The 18313-nt window shown below is 40.3% G+C and overlaps 4 protein-coding genes across 4 annotated transcripts in view; 3 read left to right on the top strand and 1 right to left on the bottom strand.

Moving 5' to 3' along the window:
- LOC310943323 (claudin-4-like) overlaps positions 1-18313 on the bottom strand; it is a gene marked incomplete at its 3' end in the record, with an annotated part of 222219 nt that overhangs the window by 19226 nt on the left and 184680 nt on the right. The gene's annotated exons all lie outside the window — the stretch shown is intronic.
- On the top strand, positions 287-6259 carry LOC310944706 (methyltransferase-like protein 27; the record flags this gene model as incomplete). The annotated part of the gene is made up of 6 exons (XM_083910514.1): positions 287-311; positions 2127-2200; positions 5296-5424; positions 5514-5649; positions 5797-5889; positions 6039-6259. 6 exons carry the CDS (start codon positions 287-289, stop codon positions 6257-6259), a joined length of 678 nt encoding a protein of 225 aa, XP_083766640.1.
- On the top strand, positions 7250-10142 carry LOC310943215 (methyltransferase-like protein 27). The gene is made up of 6 exons (XM_083908741.1): positions 7250-7309; positions 7852-7981; positions 8088-8216; positions 8322-8457; positions 8694-8786; positions 9109-10142. The coding sequence occupies exons 2-6, from the start codon at positions 7862-7864 to the stop codon at positions 9327-9329; spliced, it is 699 nt and encodes a 232-aa protein (XP_083764867.1). The 5' UTR covers positions 7250-7309; positions 7852-7861; the 3' UTR covers positions 9330-10142.
- Positions 10669-11977, top strand: LOC310944704 (methyltransferase-like protein 27; the record flags this gene model as incomplete). The annotated part of the gene is made up of 5 exons (XM_083910511.1): positions 10669-10692; positions 10792-10920; positions 11027-11162; positions 11514-11606; positions 11760-11977. 5 exons carry the CDS (start codon positions 10669-10671, stop codon positions 11975-11977), a joined length of 600 nt encoding a protein of 199 aa, XP_083766637.1.

The following is an 18313-nucleotide window of genomic DNA, read 5'->3' as shown; positions in this document are numbered from 1 at the left end:
TCGTTTAGTGACAGCACACAACGATCGATGTCGTGCCGACTTCGTGCATGGCGAGAATTGCATGCCTCTGACGGGAACGCGCACAACTGAAGCTGAGACTATTGGAACTTCGAGAGTTCTTTAAATACATCACTGGAGCAGGAATAGGAATGAACGACGTCAAAGGGGGCGTGGCTCTATCCAGTACGAGACCCGCAGCGTCTACGTCGCCGCCATACTGGGGGTGGCATGAGAGATGCCTAACAGGGGTGTCAGACTCATTTTCACTGAGGGCTAAAGCAGCATAATGGTCACCCTCAAAGGGATACAGAGTAAGTAAATGTAACCAAATATAATGTAAAATAAAGGTAACTACTCCGTAAAATATTGCTAAATAACTTTCTGTATTTATTACTTATTCAATTTCACTCGTCGCATGACGCATATACAACGATACACTGTGATCTAGTGGCGGGATGCCGTCACTTTGTGGGTAATGCAATCGCCATGCATTGTGGCAAATGTAGTTTATGGTCAACGCACGCCTTAAAGCAGCATAGACCTTTTTTAACACAGATTTTTTAGATCAATTAATCACTCGCGGGCCACATAAAATGACATGGCGGGCCACATCTGGCCCCTGGGCCTTGAGTTTGACACATGTGCCTTACACGGCCCAATACAACCTCTTAGTGGTCCTGGCAATGCTTCCTCCAGAAACAATGAGAAAAACTAGACACTTCACTGTCTCTCAAATATTCCTACATACATGATATATATATATATATATATATATATATATATATATATATATATATATATATATATATATATATATATATATATATATATATATATATATATATAGGAAACATTTACAACAGCTCAATTTCACTCTAAATATAAGTTAAAAAAGAAATAAAACGGAAAGATAAAAGAAGAACTAAGAATACAATAAAATACAATATGGTTAAAAAAAATATTACACTCTAATAATAAGTAGAGATAAGAATAAAAATAGGATAAGAAAGATAAGAAAATGTAATAAATTATATTTTTCAAAAAAATATATAGAACATAAAGATCTATCAAAGCCAGTGTCCATGTCTCAAGGTGGCCTGTGGACGCGTCTCTTTTAATATTGTGCTCAATGGGCCCCATGCATATTTTTTGTTGCAGTACCCAGAGTGGCCACCATGACAAAATTGTCTTCACGGCAGAGGGGGCGGGGCTCTGGGAAGGAGGCGTCACCATTTTCTTTGGTTGACGCCTCTTTCTCAGGCTGTGGTCCCTGCCCTTGGCTTTCCTCACATTGAAGTTGCTCTTTTAATGTGAAGACTTGTTGCAAGCAAGTTGACAGGAAGGAAGGAACGAACAGCCAGGTATGTCGTCTTTATTTATTTATTTATTTATTTATTATGAAGTGTTTCTTTCAACTAATCTCGTACATACGGAACACATACCAAAAAGTGGGGTGCTCAGTATCACGTTATAACGAGAAAATATCATGTTATTTCGAGATAAGATGTTTTCTCATATCACGTCAAAACATCTTATCTAAAAATAACGTGGTAGTTTCTCGTTATAATGAGAACACATCTTATCTCGAAATAACCTGATAGTTTCTCGTTACAACGTAATCTTTTCTCGAAATAACGTGATGGTTTCTCGTTATAACGTGAAAACAATGTTATCTCGAAATAGCGTGATAGTTTCTCGTGATAACGTTATCGTTTCTCAAAATAACGTGATGGTTTCTCGTTATAACGAGAAAACATTGTTTTTATAACGAGAAAACAATGTTATCTCCAAATAACGTGATAGTTTCTCGTTATAACGTAATACTGAGCACCCCACTTTTTTTTCTATGTGTGGCAGCAACACACTTCCGTACTTTTGGGCTGTGGAACAACTGAGACTATTCCAAATATGTCGTTATTTTTCTATTTACTTACTGACTAAATAGTAAATAAATAGCTCCCAGGTCAAAAGGGATCAGCTCACGAGAACATAAGTTGACCTGAGCTGTAAATCTAATACACACTTCAACCTTGGAATTGTTATGCATGTGGCCATGACTGTTATCCCATCTTTTTTTTTTTTTTTTTTTTACCAAATTCCCACTGATTGTGTCTCTCGTTGAGCAGGTTTTACAAGATGTACAGCAACAGCAAAAGAAAAGGTCAACTTTTACAATTTCTGGGCAGATTCCTATGACCAGGTAAGACAGCCGGAGTAGCATATTTTAACAGAAAAGTCTACGTTTAAAAGGACAAGTGTGCACCAATTAAAATGACCTATGGACATATGTATGTTATTATTTGTGTGTAAAAACATGCAATCAACCCCTCCGAGGGAATCAGAGTAATTACCAAAACACTGAAGGCGCCTCTATATAACCATTGGAGCATTGATCCTACCAGTGGAGGAGTCCTGCCGTTTGTCACCTTCATAAAACACATGCATACCATGTCTTCCAGCCTTGGCGTTACAAAACCAACTGCAGTTTTGTGAAGTCTCTGCAGCCAGACACCTATGACGCATATACAACGATACACTGTGATCTAGTGGCGGGATGCCGTCACTTTGTGGGTAATGCAATCGCCATGCATTGTGGCAAATGTAGTTTATGGTCAACGCACGCCTTAAAGCAGCATAGACCTATTTTAACACAGATTTTTTAGATCAATTAATCATTCGCGGGCCACATAAAATGACATGGCGGGCCACATCTGGCCCCTGGGCCTTGAGTTTGACACATGTGCCTTACACGGCCCAATACAACCTCTTAGTGGTCCTGGCAATGCTTCCTCCAGAAACAATGAGAAAAACTAGACACTTCACTGTCTCTCAAATATTCCTACATACATGATATATATATATATATATATATATATAGGAAACATTTACAACAGCTCAATTTCACTCTAAATATAAGTTAAAAAAGAAATAAAACGGAAAGATAAAAGAAGAACTAAGAATACAATAAAATACAATATGGTTAAAAAAAATATTACACTCTAATAATAAGTAGAGATAAGAATAAAAATAGGATAAGAAAGATAAGAAAATGTAATAAATTATATTTTTCAAAAAAATATATAGAACATAAAGATCTATAAAAGCCAGTGTCCATGTCTCAAGGTGGCCTGTGGACGCGTCTCTTTTAATATTGTGCTCAATGGGCCCCATGCATATTTTTTGTTGCAGTACCCAGAGTGGCCACCATGACAAAATTGTCTTCACGGCAGAGGGGGCGGGGCTCTGGGAAGGAGGCGTCACCATTTTCTTTGGTTGACGCCTCTTTCTCAGGCTGTGGTCCCTGCCCTTGGCTTTCCTCACATTGAAGTTGCTCTTTTAATGTGAAGACTTGTTGCAAGCAAATTGACAGGAAGGAAGGAACAAACAGCCAGGTATGTCGTCTTTATTTATTTATTTATTTATTTATTATGAAGTGTTTCTTTCAACTAATCTCGTACATACGGAACACATACCAAAAAGTGGGGTGCTCAGTATCACGTTATAACGAGAAAATATCATGTTATTTCGAGATAAGATGTTTTCTCATATCACGTCAAAACATCTTATCTAAAAATAACGTGGTAGTTTCTCGTTATAACGAGAACACATCTTATCTCGAAATAACCCGATAGTTTCTCGTTACAACGTAATCTTTTCTCGAAATAACGTGATGGTTTCTCGTTATAACGTGAAAACAATGTTATCTCGAAATAGCGTGATACTTTCTTGTGATAACGTTATCGTTTCTCAAAATAACGTGATGGTTTCTCGTTATAACGAGAAAACATTGTTTTTATAACGAGAAAACAATGTTATCTCCAAATAACGTGATAGTTTCTCGTTATAACGTAATACTGAGCACCCCACTTTTTTTTCTATGTGTGGCAGCAACACACTTCCGTACTTTTGGGCTGTGGAACAACTGAGACTATTCCAAATATGTCGTTATTTTTCTATTTACTTACTGACTAAATAGTAAATAAATAGCTCCCAGGTCAAAAGGGATCAGCTCACGAGAACTTAAGTTGACCTGAGCTGTAAATACACACTTCAACCTTGGAATTGTTATGCATGTGGCAATGACTGTTATCACATCTTTTTTTTTTTTTTTTTATTACCAAATTCCCACTGATTGTGTCTCTCGTTGAGCAGGTTTTACAAGATGTCGGCCGAAGTTGCATTTCACAGCGTGAAAGCTGTCGTCTTATCAGCTCATGAAGGCACAACAGCAAAATAAAAGGTCAACTTTTACAATTTCTGGGCAGATTCCTATGACCAGGTAAGAAAGCCGGAGTAGCATATTTTAACAGAAAAGTCTACGTTTAAAAGGACAAGTGCGCACCATTTAAAAGGACCTATGGACATATGTATGTTATTATTTGTGTGTAAAAACATGCAATCAACCCCTCCGAGGGAATCAGAGTAATAACCAAAACACTGAAGGCGCCTCTATATAACCCACGCTTATCCTGCACTGAGCATTGATCCTAGCAGTGGAGGAGTCCTGCCGTTTGTCACCTTCATAAAACACATGCATACCATGTCTTCCAGCCTTGGCGTTACAAAACCAACTGCAGTTTTGTGAAGTCTCTGCAGCCAGACACCTGTGGGGAACGTCGTTTATAAAATTGGCATCATGAAACGAGTGTTATGAGCATAGTTCATCCTCCCCGTCAGAGGGAGGTGCTGCTCCTGTTGTGTGTGTGTGTGTCTCCTCTTGATTTTTGCAGGTGGTGAGTGGAGATGCTGGTCCAGGAGCTGATCAGGTCAGCTGTTAAAAGGATGCCTGCTGGAGATGCCTCCCTCTCTCTCTGTTTGCCTTTGTCCTGACCTCCAGCCAGACCACGCTGACCTGCAAGCTGATGTGTTGACATGTGTCTGTCAACAAAAGTGAATCTTTGTTAATAGTTTGTGAACTTAATCTTTTGTTTAGTGCAGTCCTGGTAGGTTTGGGGTGTCGCCGTTTTCTTTGGAAACCTTTTTTCTCCTGTTTTATGTCAGGGAGGCAGGTTAGAGTCTTGTATTTTCTTTTTCTATTTATTTTTGTTTAGGTAATTTAGGTTTTCTATTGATAGAGATTTTGTTTGTTATTTTGGCCGTTCTCACCCTGAAGCTTAAACTACCATGTGTTTGGTCGTCTTGTTCGTAACAACGAGTCATTATCAATCACAAAAAAGTAGGCTCATTTTCCCATAGACGTTCAACCTGAGCTCTTTTTGCAATCAGTTCTACCTCTGTAGTACTTTAAGCTTTCAAACCAGAAGACAGGATGTTTCTTAAATCTTGTGTGAACAGGATGTGGCTGTTTTGGAATTCCAGTCACCATATGGAGCGGCGGACATGATCTCCACCCACATCACTGGTGACCGTGGGGCAGTGACTGTGTTGGATGTGGCTTGTGGCACAGGAACGGTGGCCAAACTGGTAAAACAGAGAGCACCTCGTCAATATGGGTTTATGTTCAATGCAATTGCCAATTTTAACTTGATAATGACCAGTCTCCGTCTACGCAGCTGAAGGACGATGGATTTGGACAGTTTGTGGGCGTTGATGGACGCGAGGCCATGTTGGAGCAGGCCAGAAATAGCGGCTTGTACCAGGACCTGAAGCAGTCAATGCTGGGAGATGAGCCTCTACCTTTCCAAATGGGTAATTTAAAAGTGTGCCGTTTCCACGCCACTCATTGACCGCTGTGATTCAGTGGGTAATCATAATTGTCTGGGGTTGTTATAACACCGTTCGTGCTTGCAGTTGCAGTCAATTTATACCTCAAGCTCCTTTGTCTCCCCACTGCAGATTCATTTGACGTGGTTGTGATTTCTGGAGCACTGAGCGTTGGTCACGTCCCCGTCACTGTGGTCAGACACATGTACAAATGCGCTAAACTGGGTGAGAGGGTTGTTTTTTATTTTGTTGCTCTCTAGAGGGCAGCGCTGATCTTCTTGCTCTAAATGAGTGAACTAATATTCTCACTGTACATAGCAGCAGATGAGTTTTGAGCACTGAGACATCATTGCATGGTCCTCTGTGTCCACTAGGTGGCTACATTTGCATGACGACAAGAGCTAACCAGAGCAACCAAGAATACAAAAGTGCCCTGGACCTTGAGCTGAGGAAGATGGAGGATGAGGGGCTCTGGAGTCGTGTAGAGGTCAAAGAGGTGGAAAAATGGGAGAGAGCTGTGTCGGAGCAGGACGATGAAGAATACATCCCTGGTGCTGTTTACCTTTATCAGAAACTGTCCATCAATGTAGATTAGAGCTGCAACTGATTTCCATGATCAATCAATTCATCTGTTTTTGTATGGGCCATGAAATGTCAGAAAATGCTGGTTGGTGTTTCCCTAACCTCAAAATAATAAATTATCTCAGGTGTCTTTTGTCCACAAACCAAACATTTTTAATGATTCCTTTGTCAAATGGAGCAATGCAACTGGGTAAATGGTCACCTTTAAGAAGCCGGAAAGTCTTAACTTTAATTATGAAAAGTGATGATTATGTCCTGTGCTATTTAGTGGATTATTCTTCACACATATTGAACAATATAAATTGGTCTAAGCGACTGAAACTCATGTTTAATCAAATATTCGACTCTACACAATGGCATCAATGCAGTGAATACATGTTTGAGAAATGGCGGTGCACTGATTCACAGCATGGGAGCAATTGGGGTGTCATTGGATAATATTTTAGCCAGAAATCATGATGATGTGACTAAATTAATTCCCCTTGAAGACATCTTGTGAAACTCATCTCAGTCAAGTCAAGAGGCTGTTTAATGAGCCACTTAGCCTTTATATGTGCTCTGAATAAGACTGATCTCCTCACGTTACAGTGGCAACAGTGAAGTCACTGGTACATTGCATGTGCTGGGAATAATTTAATCCGTATATAGTTAAAGGGATTTACCAGAGCATTTATGCTGCTTTTTTCCTTTACTATGGGAAACTGTATATACAGAGTCGACAAGAATGTGCAATACAGTGTCTCCTATCCTAAGAATTTAAATTTAAAAAATATTTTAAATTAATTTATAAAATTTTGGAACAAAAATAAAAGAGAAATGGTTTAATTTGTGACTTCTGCACTATTATTGCTACTCCACCATGACACATTTGACAAAAGGGGCGGGGCTCTATCCACTTCTTATAATAAATCCATGGTACGGGGTGGACTTGCCTTTCCCAATATGGCGGACACGTTGACGTATTCAACGAGACAACACGTACAGTGAAGGAGGCGTCAACAGTTTCTTCATTTTCTCACATCGAAGTTGCTACGTTGATACAGTATTTTGGTTGTGAAGACAGGTAATGTGGTCTTTATTTATTTAAACCGCTTCTTTCAACTCACCTCGTACGTAAACCAAGATATTTACGTATGTTCAAAAAAATTAACTTCGTACTTTATTAAAGGGGAGAGCTGGGGGAGACAGCCACTGAGCAACCCTCCGGTTACAAGCCACGTTCCCTTTCCACACTTGGTCGTATTATTATTAGTATTATTGCAAATATGTCGTAATTTATTTATTTACTTATTTAAATCCCCCCCTCCAAATAGTTTCCAGGTCATGTGACCTAGTCACCAGACCCAGGTAATTCCAAAGGGTTCTTATACATTTACTTGCAACTGTAACCTGTTGTCTCCCTTAGTGCAATTTCTCAACAGTAATTTGGAGGTCATTTTTCAGGTTGTCATTGTAAGGTTGATGACACACAGCACATGGATGATGTCACAGCAGGCGCCTTATATTGTATCCACAGATAGAGCAACTACACAAGTTATTACTCGTCTATTATCAGCATTTATGTTATTTACCAAATTGCCACCGATTGTTTCTCTCATCGAGCAGGTTTTACAAGATGTCAGCTGATCCCGTTACATTTGACGGCGTAAAAGCTCTCATCTTATCAGCTCATGAAGGCACGACAGCAAAAGACAAGGTCAACTTTTACAATTCCTGGGCAGATTCATATGAACAGGTAAGACAATGGTGCACATTGTTGTGTTGCACATTATCTCTTCACGTTTTCTTTGCTTCTTTTTGTGTTAAAATCCACGGATGTTTCTTAAATCTTGTTTGAACAGGATGTGGCTGTTTTGGGATACCGTGCACCATGTCTGGCGGCGAACGCGATCTCCACCCACTTCACTGGTGACCGTGGGGCAGCGACTGTGTTGGATGTGGCTTGTGGCACAGGAATGGTGGCCAAACTGGTAAAACTTACAAAACAGAAACTGCCACACACCTCGTCAATATGGTTTTATGTTCACTGAAATTGTCAAGTCTGACTTGACGTCGACCGATCTCCGTTTATGCAGATGAAAAACGATGGATTCGGACAGTTTGTGGGCGTTGATGGAAGCGAGGCCATGTTGGAGCAGGCCAGAAAGAGCGGCTTGTACCAGGACCTGAAGCAGTCAATGCTGGGAGATGAGACTCTACCTTTCCAAATGGGTAATTTAATATTGTGCCGTTTCCATGCCGCTCATTGACCGCTGTGATTCAGTGGGTAATCGTTGGCGATTGTTTTAATGCTGTAGTTTTTATTTTATATTTAGTCTGTTAGTGCTTGCAGTTGCAGTTCCATGTTATTTTACATTTCACAGAGCATAGTCTGATTAGGATACATGTGACTTAATGGTTGCTGCTTATTCTAAGCACGACTTTGCTCCCTTTTCTCCCCACTGCAGATTCATTTGACGTGGTTGTGATTTCTGGAGCACTGAGCGTTGGTCAAGTCCCCGTCACTGTGGTCAGACACATGTACAAATGCGCTAAACCAGGTGAGAGGGTTGTTTTTTTGTTTTGTTGCTCTCTAGAGTAGTGTTTCCCAACCCTGATCCTCAGAACACTGCCCTGCATGTTTTAAATGTTGCCCTGCTCCAACACACCTGGTTTAAATGGTCAGCTCGGCTCGTCATCGAGCTCTGCAGAAGCCTGATAATGCGCTGTTCATCTGAATCAGGTGTGTTGGAGCAGGGCAGCATCTAAAACATGCAGGGCAGTGTTCTGAGGACCAGGGTTAGGGAAACTGCTCGAGAGGGCAACACTGATATTTTTGTTCCAAATAAGTGAACTCATGTTCTCACTGTATATGTCCACTAGGTGGCTACATTTGCGTGACAACAAGAGCGAACCGGAGCAACCAAGAATACAAAAGCGCCCTGGAACTTGAGCTGAGGAAGATGGAGGATGAGGGGCTCTGGAGTCGTGTCGAGGTCGCAGAGGTGGAAAAATGGGAGAGAGCTGTGTCAGAGCAGGACGATGAAGAATACATCCCTGGTGCTGTTTACCTTTATCAGAAACTGTCCATCAATGTAGATTAGAGCTGCAACTAATGATTTGTTGCATCGTCAATCAGTTCCAGCTGTTTTTCTGTTTGGGCAATGAAATTTCAAAAATGCTGGTTGTTTCCCTAACCTTGGAACGATAAATGATCTCAGGTGTCTTTTGCCCACAAACTAAACATTTTTAATGATTTCTTTGTCAAATGGAGCAATGCAACTGGGTAACTGGTCACCTTTAAGAAGCTGTAAAGTCTTAACTTTAATTATGACAAATGATGATTGTGCTACTTTTAGTGGGTTATTCTTCACACACGTGACAGAAACTCAAGTTTCATCAAATATTCCACTCTGCACAATGCCATCAATGCAGTGAATACTAGTTTGAAACTAAAAGTGGTGGTGCACTGATTCACAGCATTGGTGCAATTGGGGTGTCATTGGATAATGTTTTAGCCAGAAATCATGATCATGTGACTCTGAAAGAAGATTAAATTAAGATTCTCCTTCAAGATATCTTATGAAACTCATCTCAGTCAAGTCAAGAGGCTGTTTAATGAGCCACTTAGCCTTTATATGTGCTCTGAATAAGACTGCTCTGGAACAGGCCGTGCACCAGGTCAAATAATCAGGGACATCTCCTCACGTTACAGTGGCAACAGTGAAGTCACTGGTACATTGCATGTGCTGGGAATAATTTAATCTGTATGTAGTTAATGTGATTTACCAGAGCATTGATGATGCAAAAGTCAATAAGAAAAGTGAAACAGTGTCTCCTATCCTAAGTACTAAAACTTAAATGTTTTAAATTAATTTGTAAAATTTTGGAACAAAAATAAAAGAAAAATGGTATAATATGTGACTTCTGTACAATTATTACTACTCCACCATGACAAATTTGTCTTCAAGGCAAAAGGGGCGGGGCTCTATCCAGTTCTTATAGCTTATCCATAAGGCAACAGTGAAGGAGGCGTCATCAGTTTCTTCATATTCTCACGTTCAAGTTGCTCCGTTGATTCAGTATTTTGGTTCTGAAGACTTGTTGCAAGTTGACAGGAAGGAAGGAACAGACAGGTAATGTCGTCTTTATTTATTTTATCCGTTTCTTTCAACTCATCTGGTAACCCAAGGTATTTAGATATCTTTATCAAATTAAATTCGTACTTTATTAAAGGTCGTGGGCTGTGTTACACTAAATAAGTCTTGTTGGCTGTGGAACAACTGGGATTATTGCAAATATGTCGTAATTTATTTATTTACTTGTTTAATTGCCCCCCCCCCCCAAAAAAAAAAGTTTCCAGGTGACCTCGTCATCAGACCCAGGTAATTCCAAAGGGTTCTCATACATTTTCTTTCATTGTAGGTTGATAACACATGGGTGATGTCACAGCAGACACCTTATATTGTATCTACAGATAGAGCAACTACACAAGTTCTCTTCACGTTTTCTTTGCTTCTTTTTGTGTTAAAATCCACGGATGTTTCTTAAATCTTGTTTGAACAGGATGTGGCTGTTTTGGGATACCGTGCACCATGTCTGGCTGCGAACATGATCTCCTCCCACTTCACTGGTGACCGCAGGACAGTGACTGTGTTGGATGTGGCTTGTGGCACAGGAATGGTGGCCAAACTGGTAAAACTTGCTAAAACAGGAACAGCCACAGACCTTGTTAATATGGTTTTATGTTCAGTGAAATTGTCAAGTCTGACTTAACGACGACCGATCTCCGTCTACGCAGCTGAAGGACAATGGATTTGGACAGTTTGTGGGCGTTGATGGAAGCGAGGCCATGTTGGAGCAGGCCAGAAAGAGCGGCTTGTACCAGGACCTGAAGCAGTCAATGCTGGGAGATGAGCCTCTACCTTTCCAAATGGGTAATTTAATAGTGTGCCGTTTCCACGCGGCTCATTGACCGCTGTGATTCAGTGTGTAATCATCATCATCATAGTCAGGGTTTTCTTAAAACTATATTTTCATTTTATATTTAGTATTTGCAGTTCCATGTTATTTCACATTTCACAGAGCATAGTCTGATCATGATACATGTGACTTAATGGTTGCTGCTTATTCTAAGCATGACTTTGCTCAGGTTCATCCAATCAAATTGAATGCTCACAGGGCCTCATTGGATTTATATTGGAATATCTCTGTCCATTTTAAACAAAGCCACTGTTGTAATTAAGACATTTTAAACCTCAAACTGCTCCTTTTTCTCCCCACTGCAGATTCATTTGATGTGGTTGTGATTTCTGGAGCACTGAGCGTTGGTCACGTCCCCGTCACTGTGGTCAGACACATGTGCAAATGCACTAAACCAGGTGAGAGGGTTGTTTTTTGTTTTGTTGCTCTCTAGAAGGCAACACTGATCTTTTTGCTCTAAGTAAGTGAGCTCCTCATATTCTCACTGTACATTAGCAGCAAATGAGTTTTGAGCACTGACACATCATTGCATGGTCCTCTGTGTCCACTAGGTGGCTACATTTGCATGACGGCAAGAGGTGGCAAGAGCAACCAGGAATACAGAAGCGCCCTGGACCTTGAGCTGAGGAAGATGGAGGATGAGGGGCTCTGGAGTCGTGTAGAGGTCAAAGAGGTGGAAAAATGGCAGCGAGCTGTGTCGGAGCAGGACGATGAAGAATACGTCTCTGGTGTTGTCTACCTTTATCAGAAACTGTCCAATGTCAATTAGAGCTGCAACTGATGATTTTTTTCATCATCAATCGATTCATCTGTTGATTGATTAAAATGTCAGAAAATGCTGCTTGGTGTTTCCCTAACCTCAAAATGATAAATGGTGATCTCGGGTGTCTTTTGTCCAAAAACGAAACATTTTTAATGATTTCTTTGTCAAATGGAGCAATGCAATTGGGGAAAATGGTCACCTTTATGAACCTGGAAAGTCTTACTTTTAACTATGTAAAATGATGATTGTGTACTGTACTACTTTTCACTCTTTTAATATTTATAAATGGTTTAAGGGGTTATTAAAGGTGCATTATGTAATAAATCTAAAGCAACTGGCCATAAAATCCTCCTAATATGTCACAGAGACTCAGGAATAATGTTCATATAACAAACTGAACTCACCAACAACAACAGTACAGCCAAAATATTTGCATTAAAAAAAATCTTTTGCAGACTGCAAATCATGTTTATGTTTTGAAATCATGTTTTGGCATGTGGCGCCACCTACCGCCGTCTACGAATCATTGCAGTCAGTAGAGTCTCAGCTGCAGAGCAACCACGGGTTGTCAGTTACGTCAGAAAACGAAACCTAAAATACCTCGCTATTTTGAATTTGAAATAGTAACCGTTTTTGGCCACATTCTTGCATATAGCACCTTTAAGTCCAACTTTGCCACCAATAATGGGTCACACCATGTGTTTAGCATCTTATCTCCCCATGTATGAACAAATATGTCACTTATTTTAGTTATCATTCATTATCTTGGGTCTCTTTGACGACAAGATGTACAAAAACAATGCAATTCATCAAAGATAATCTCCTTTTAATGCCGTACAACATAATTACGCCCAACAAACGAACCCTGTTCACCTCAAACACTATTCAAAATCATCAATATTCAGGTGTTTGATGAGAAGCCAAAGTATCACTCAGCACATATATATAAATATAACAGCAACAGAACTTTTGCTTTGCTCTGTAGCACAAACACGTGTGTTCTTCACAGACATAGACAACATGTTATAAGAGTATCTGAGCCTGGAACCTCTTGATGCTTGATTTTACAGCATGTTTGAAACACATGCTTCTCTCTCTTTGATTGTCCACCATTTCAAAGTGAGGCCTTGCTGCTGTCCACAGAGCGAGTATTGGCGTGATGGTGTAGGTGCTCCAGCAGACTTGCACATGCTTCCAAGTATAGCGAGAATAATTCCAAAGCCCCCAAGGAAGATGGCGATGATGATGACTCCTGCGGCAGTCTGCCAGTCCTGAGGTAAGGCACGGAAGACTTTCCAGATGCAGAGAGCAAAGCTGATGATGACCAGGACGATACCTAGAATCTGTTTCCCAGCAGACACCATGCTGATGCTCTGTGGATTTCCTTTTTCAGGAACAAGACAGACAGTGTTGCTGAGAGACAGTGGAGTTTACAAGTGAGAGAGACAAGAAGTAGGTGGTGGTTTTTGTTGGCCGCTCAGAGAGGAAGCCGAGAGTGGCTCATTCTCATGGTTAGTTGTTCACTCAGAGGAGGAGGGGTTTTCTGGCTAAGGTTAATTTAACCCCACAGGATGAATTAAGTTAAATTAAATCAGGTTAACTTATTGCCAAATTCAGGTTAATACCCTTAAACGCAGAGTGTATCGAAGACTTTGCATATTTGCATTACCTTCATTTGAAAGCTGTAAAGTTGCATGTCAAAGCCAATGTGTGGAGAGGAGAGAATTGGAAAAATGCCTGTGCATAAGTTTTTTGGTTTGTTTCTTTGGACAGTGAGACAAAAAAATCTAATAAATGTTATTTTCATTATGCGTTTGTTCAAATTTCAAATTTAACACACAAAAGCTGGTGTTCGTGGCAGGTGAGTGGAAAAATGAATGAACTGTGACAGGATGGTGTTTACAGGCCTGTCCACCACAACATCTTTAATTTCATACATTTCTCATAATATAATAATAGCCTAAAGGCCAACAACTGAAAAGGCCCGGTTTGGACGTTTTTCAGACTGAACTCCACCAGTGACTCTTGCACTGCTGAAGAGTTGTGGAAATTCTCTGCTGCTGGTGAAGAATGAAATAGAGAATTTCTGCTGGCCGACGAGAGGTCAATCTTTGTAGGAGTGATCCTAGCTGGAGAAAAGACCCTGAGCAAAGTGAGCCATCCACATTTATACCTGAGCAACTCCCCTTTTGCATTCCTCCAACAGACAAAGAGTCTGCCATTCACGGCAGTGTTTTCACACCTCTTTGTCTACTGTAGGTATCGGGTAGCCGACTCCCTGCAGATGTTGTAGGAAGGTGTCAGTTCACGCTAGACACAATACACAATACACAATATACAATACACTATACACAAGGTATACCTGGTATTCTGTACTGGGCAGGTATAGGGGTGATGGGCAGTTTTAGCTCTGAGTCAGAGAAATTGAATTTACCATTGCAAAAGCAAAGGATCTGCAGTGACCAGAATGCATGCTCTGCAATAAATCATGGATTTGTTACTCAGATGAGATCATGATTACACACGTACAGAAGAAAAGTCGGGAGATGTCACAGGAACTCATCACTGCACGATGTCCAGCAGCCACAGGACGATCTGTAAGTTCATTTTGCCGGGAGATTGGTTTTGCTGTGACCCCCCCCCTCCAACCATTTGTTATACGTAGCTGTGATCTGTCTCTTGGCATTTGGCACACAGATTACAATAATGGTGGAGAAATGGGCACAGGTGCATTTAAAGACTGAATGAAGCCGGGCTGGAGAGGAAGGGCCACACCGACGTACAGCATTTGAAATCACATCTTACACAGAGAGAGAAAAGAGAGACAATGTGCCTTTGAAAGGATTGTGCTGTGGCGGCAGTTAAAGGAGTGAAATAATTAGATGCTGGAGGCCTTGTCTCAGCAAAAGCAAGAATGCAAAGTCAATTCATTTTCCTTGAGTGTGTGTGGCATGTGGAGAGGTAAAATGGGGTGATGAGGGATGTCATGCAGCAGTAAGTAAGGGGTTTCAATATCTCTGCTTATACACTGCACTATATATTGGATTTTTTTCTTTAAAAAAAAATAGGACTGGGGAAAGAGGTCAAGCAGCAGGTACCAGGGGATAAACACAATGCATAGGCTTTTGAGCGATATTGATCCTTTCATGGCTATTTTGCTGCACTCCAGATGAGAGCAAGGTGTTCCCCTGCTTGATATCACACTGGTGAACTTGGCAAGGCATGAATGAATGGATGAATGGATGAATGGATGCCTGAGAGAGTAATGGAGGCAGAGCTGAATGTAGTCCTGCAACAACAACTGTCATGCATTTCATGATAACTGACTGGATCTGAGTGTTGATTCAGATAAATCAAATGTTAATTTCCATATGCTTTTCGTCATGATGTTTTTCTTTTATCGTATCATTTTATCTATTTATCATCCCACAGGGTCAAGATGCTTTCATTTTGCTTCAAATAGTGCTGTCGCTGAGGATGGTGCAACCGACAGAGACGGCAATTTCTTGAGCTGAGAAACTTTGTAATTGAGATGCAAATCCATGCAGCAGCAGCAGCACTGAGGTGGGAGAAAAAAAGCACACATGCACACGTAAAAACACACATTAAATCCTATATTCCTCCTCTTCAGAGGCCTCAAACGACATTATTTGGTCTGAGACGCTGTCGATCGGACACTTATTTCACTCACTCACCGCCGGTGTGAGCCGCGGCACAGGCAGGAGCTGTCTGGGTAAATCCTGTGTGCAAATTGAATCAGGCCAATCTGCTGCAGCAAATCGAATCATTCTGATATAGTGGTTATTTTCATGCGGGCTTTATTCGGTTATGGAATATTTGTGTTCCAAAACATGGAATATATCGATATCAGTGCTGAAATATATCCTAAACTTCTTTTTTTTTGGTTGACTCAGTGGAATTGAAGTAAACACACGATTTTGTATGAAGAAGTGTTTACAGTATATGTAGGGTTTCACCTATAGTTTTAGTGCAAGTTCCATTAAGAATGTACAGTTTCTTACTTTAATGTCCAAGAAACAAAAATAAAATGGAAAAAAAATGAAAGCTAGTAAGTTAGATTCACAGTACGCAGTATTTTGTTAAAATCTACATTACTGTTTCATCCAAATATAACAAATCTGAAGTGGCTTTTTCAAAGGGTGCTCAGAAGCAACTGCCTTTTTAACATTTTTTTTAATGGATCCCACTGCTCCATAAAATTATGCAAATGTTTGGAGTTGAGTGTGTTGAGATAAACAGCTGGTGGCACCGAGGAGGAGGAAACAACTATCCAACTTCAAATGATGGAAAATGACACACACACACACACACACAGAGACACATGCGCATGCACACATTACCCAAGAATATTCTAACTTATGTTTGAGGAAGCTTTTCTCCTAATAGATCACAACTTTCCATCAAATCTATACATTCACACTTATATCAATTTATCCTGCTTGGTATGGGAAGATGCTTCGTCACACAAGGTGACCTATACGCATGTATGGGGTATGTATAGCATTCAGATTGAGCACTCAGGGTTAAGGAGATGAATTCACGCTTTATTTAATTTTAATATTATCTTGGGATACATTTAATAAAGTGAGTGAGTGAGTGAGTGTGAGCACAATCACTGACATTACTCAGTGACAGAAGTATGGAGGTCACACTGCGTTTTTGCTTTGCTCTGCAAATGTGATGAAGGTGACAAGATGATATTGATCTCATGTGTGTGTGTGTGCTTATAGGATGTGGGAGTGGTAGGTCATACTTTGTGTGTCAGTACCTCGTGCATGTTCGGAAGTGTGTCTGTGAGTATGAAGCATTCCGCAAACATTAGTCGATCGATCCTCATTTGTATGGACGGACCGCGACCGTGAAGGTTGAGGCCTCCCCCGTATCTGAGACGCAGCTCATCAACATGAGATGTTGATATGGCCGAGGATCGATAAGACAGGAGGACACGTCTTTTGTCGTCACATGTTGGACGACGCTATCGTAAAAAGTTGTTTTATAATAATAATAATAATAAAATACAAACTTAATTAAACTTTTTGGCTATGCTTTTATTCGGTGTCCACTTTCAGACTGGTATTCCTTGTAAGCCTGACAGATAAATGTAATTATTAATTTTGCATACAACAACATTTTGGCATCAGGCTTTAAAAAATAAATGAAACAACACAATTTAATATAGTTTAACAGAGGCGCAGCTTGTGAACAGGCAAGGCAGGCAACTGCTTGGGGCCCCGAGCCGATAGGGGGCCCCCGACACTTGGAGCCTGAGGGCTGTTTTTGCTGAAATGTGCAGCGACCAGCCACGATTTGCAATGACATCTCAGTAGGAAACCTCCCTAAGGGGGCCCCACCTCACTTTAACCTCTGTAAAGTTATATCTATCATATATCATATATATCGTTTTTACTCAGTTTATATGTTTTTTTCAGTTATTTACAGTATTTTATTGTTCTATATATTTATATTGTTTTATAATGTGGGTTCTTTACAGTATAATGTATTTTTTTTTACTAAGTTTATATAGTTTTTTAAAAGCTATTTACAGTATTATGTTGTTCTTTACATTTATATTTTTCACATACTTTTTAATTACAAGGTTTTTCCATGTTATTTCATTCATTTTGAAAAAAAAAATGTTTTAATTCATACATTTTTCATTGGTGTCACATTATAACATAAAGGTGAGGAACACTGGTTGGAAGGGCCCCCTGGGAATTTTTGCTTTGGACCCCTACAGACTCTAGAATCGCCTCTGTAGTTTAAGGCCTCTTACTCAGTCACAGTACTCAGATAATAGTCATGTAATGTACCTTTAATTTTGCCCATAGATATATGTTGTGTTTATTTATCGGTATCGGAATTTACACTATTTCAGTTCGGAAGTGGGAGTGTCCCTGTTTGATTGACAGGCTGACGGGGGCTTGGTGGTTGTGGTGCTTTAACAGCGGGTAAGTGGAAATAATAATGTCCGACATTATTGGAAGGCTGAGCCCCAAATTGTGCACCCTTTGTTGCCCCAATAGTTATGACGGAGAGTGGGCTGTGATAGAAGTTAAAAGCGACAGAAAAAAGGAGGACGAGAGAGCGGAAATGAGATGCGTGTGCGCGTGTGCGCGTGGGCGCTCTGCAGTGTGTGTGTGTGTGTGTGTGTGTGTGTGAGTGTGTTTATTTTATCAGCAGGTATGTGTTTAGAGAACGTTCTTTAAAGGTTGTATAACATAATGTTACATATTTATAATACAATAAGTAATATAGTGGTATATAATAATGACAAAGTAACGTTCTGGAAACCAAATGTGCAGCCACAAACTAACATTCGGG

The sequence above is a fragment of the Microchirus variegatus genome (genome assembly GCF_963457635.1).
Source record: "Microchirus variegatus genome assembly, chromosome: 2".
Classification (NCBI taxonomy): domain Eukaryota; kingdom Metazoa; phylum Chordata; class Actinopteri; order Pleuronectiformes; family Soleidae; genus Microchirus; species Microchirus variegatus.
This window is presented reverse-complemented; position numbering and strand designations above follow the sequence as displayed.

What these genes read in the sequence shown, in the direction of transcription:
- LOC310943215 (XM_083908741.1), top strand. Translation starts at nt 7,862, where the DNA reads ATGTCAGCTGATCCCGTTACATTTGACGGCGTAAAAGCTCTCATCTTA. An exon ending in GGGCAGATTCATATGAACAG is followed by an intron (nt 7,982 to 8,087) that starts GTAAGACAATGG and finishes TTGTTTGAACAG; the next exon opens with GATGTGGCTGTTTTGGGATA. An exon ending in CAGGAATGGTGGCCAAACTG is followed by an intron (nt 8,217 to 8,321) that starts GTAAAACTTACA and finishes CCGTTTATGCAG; the next exon opens with ATGAAAAACGATGGATTCGG.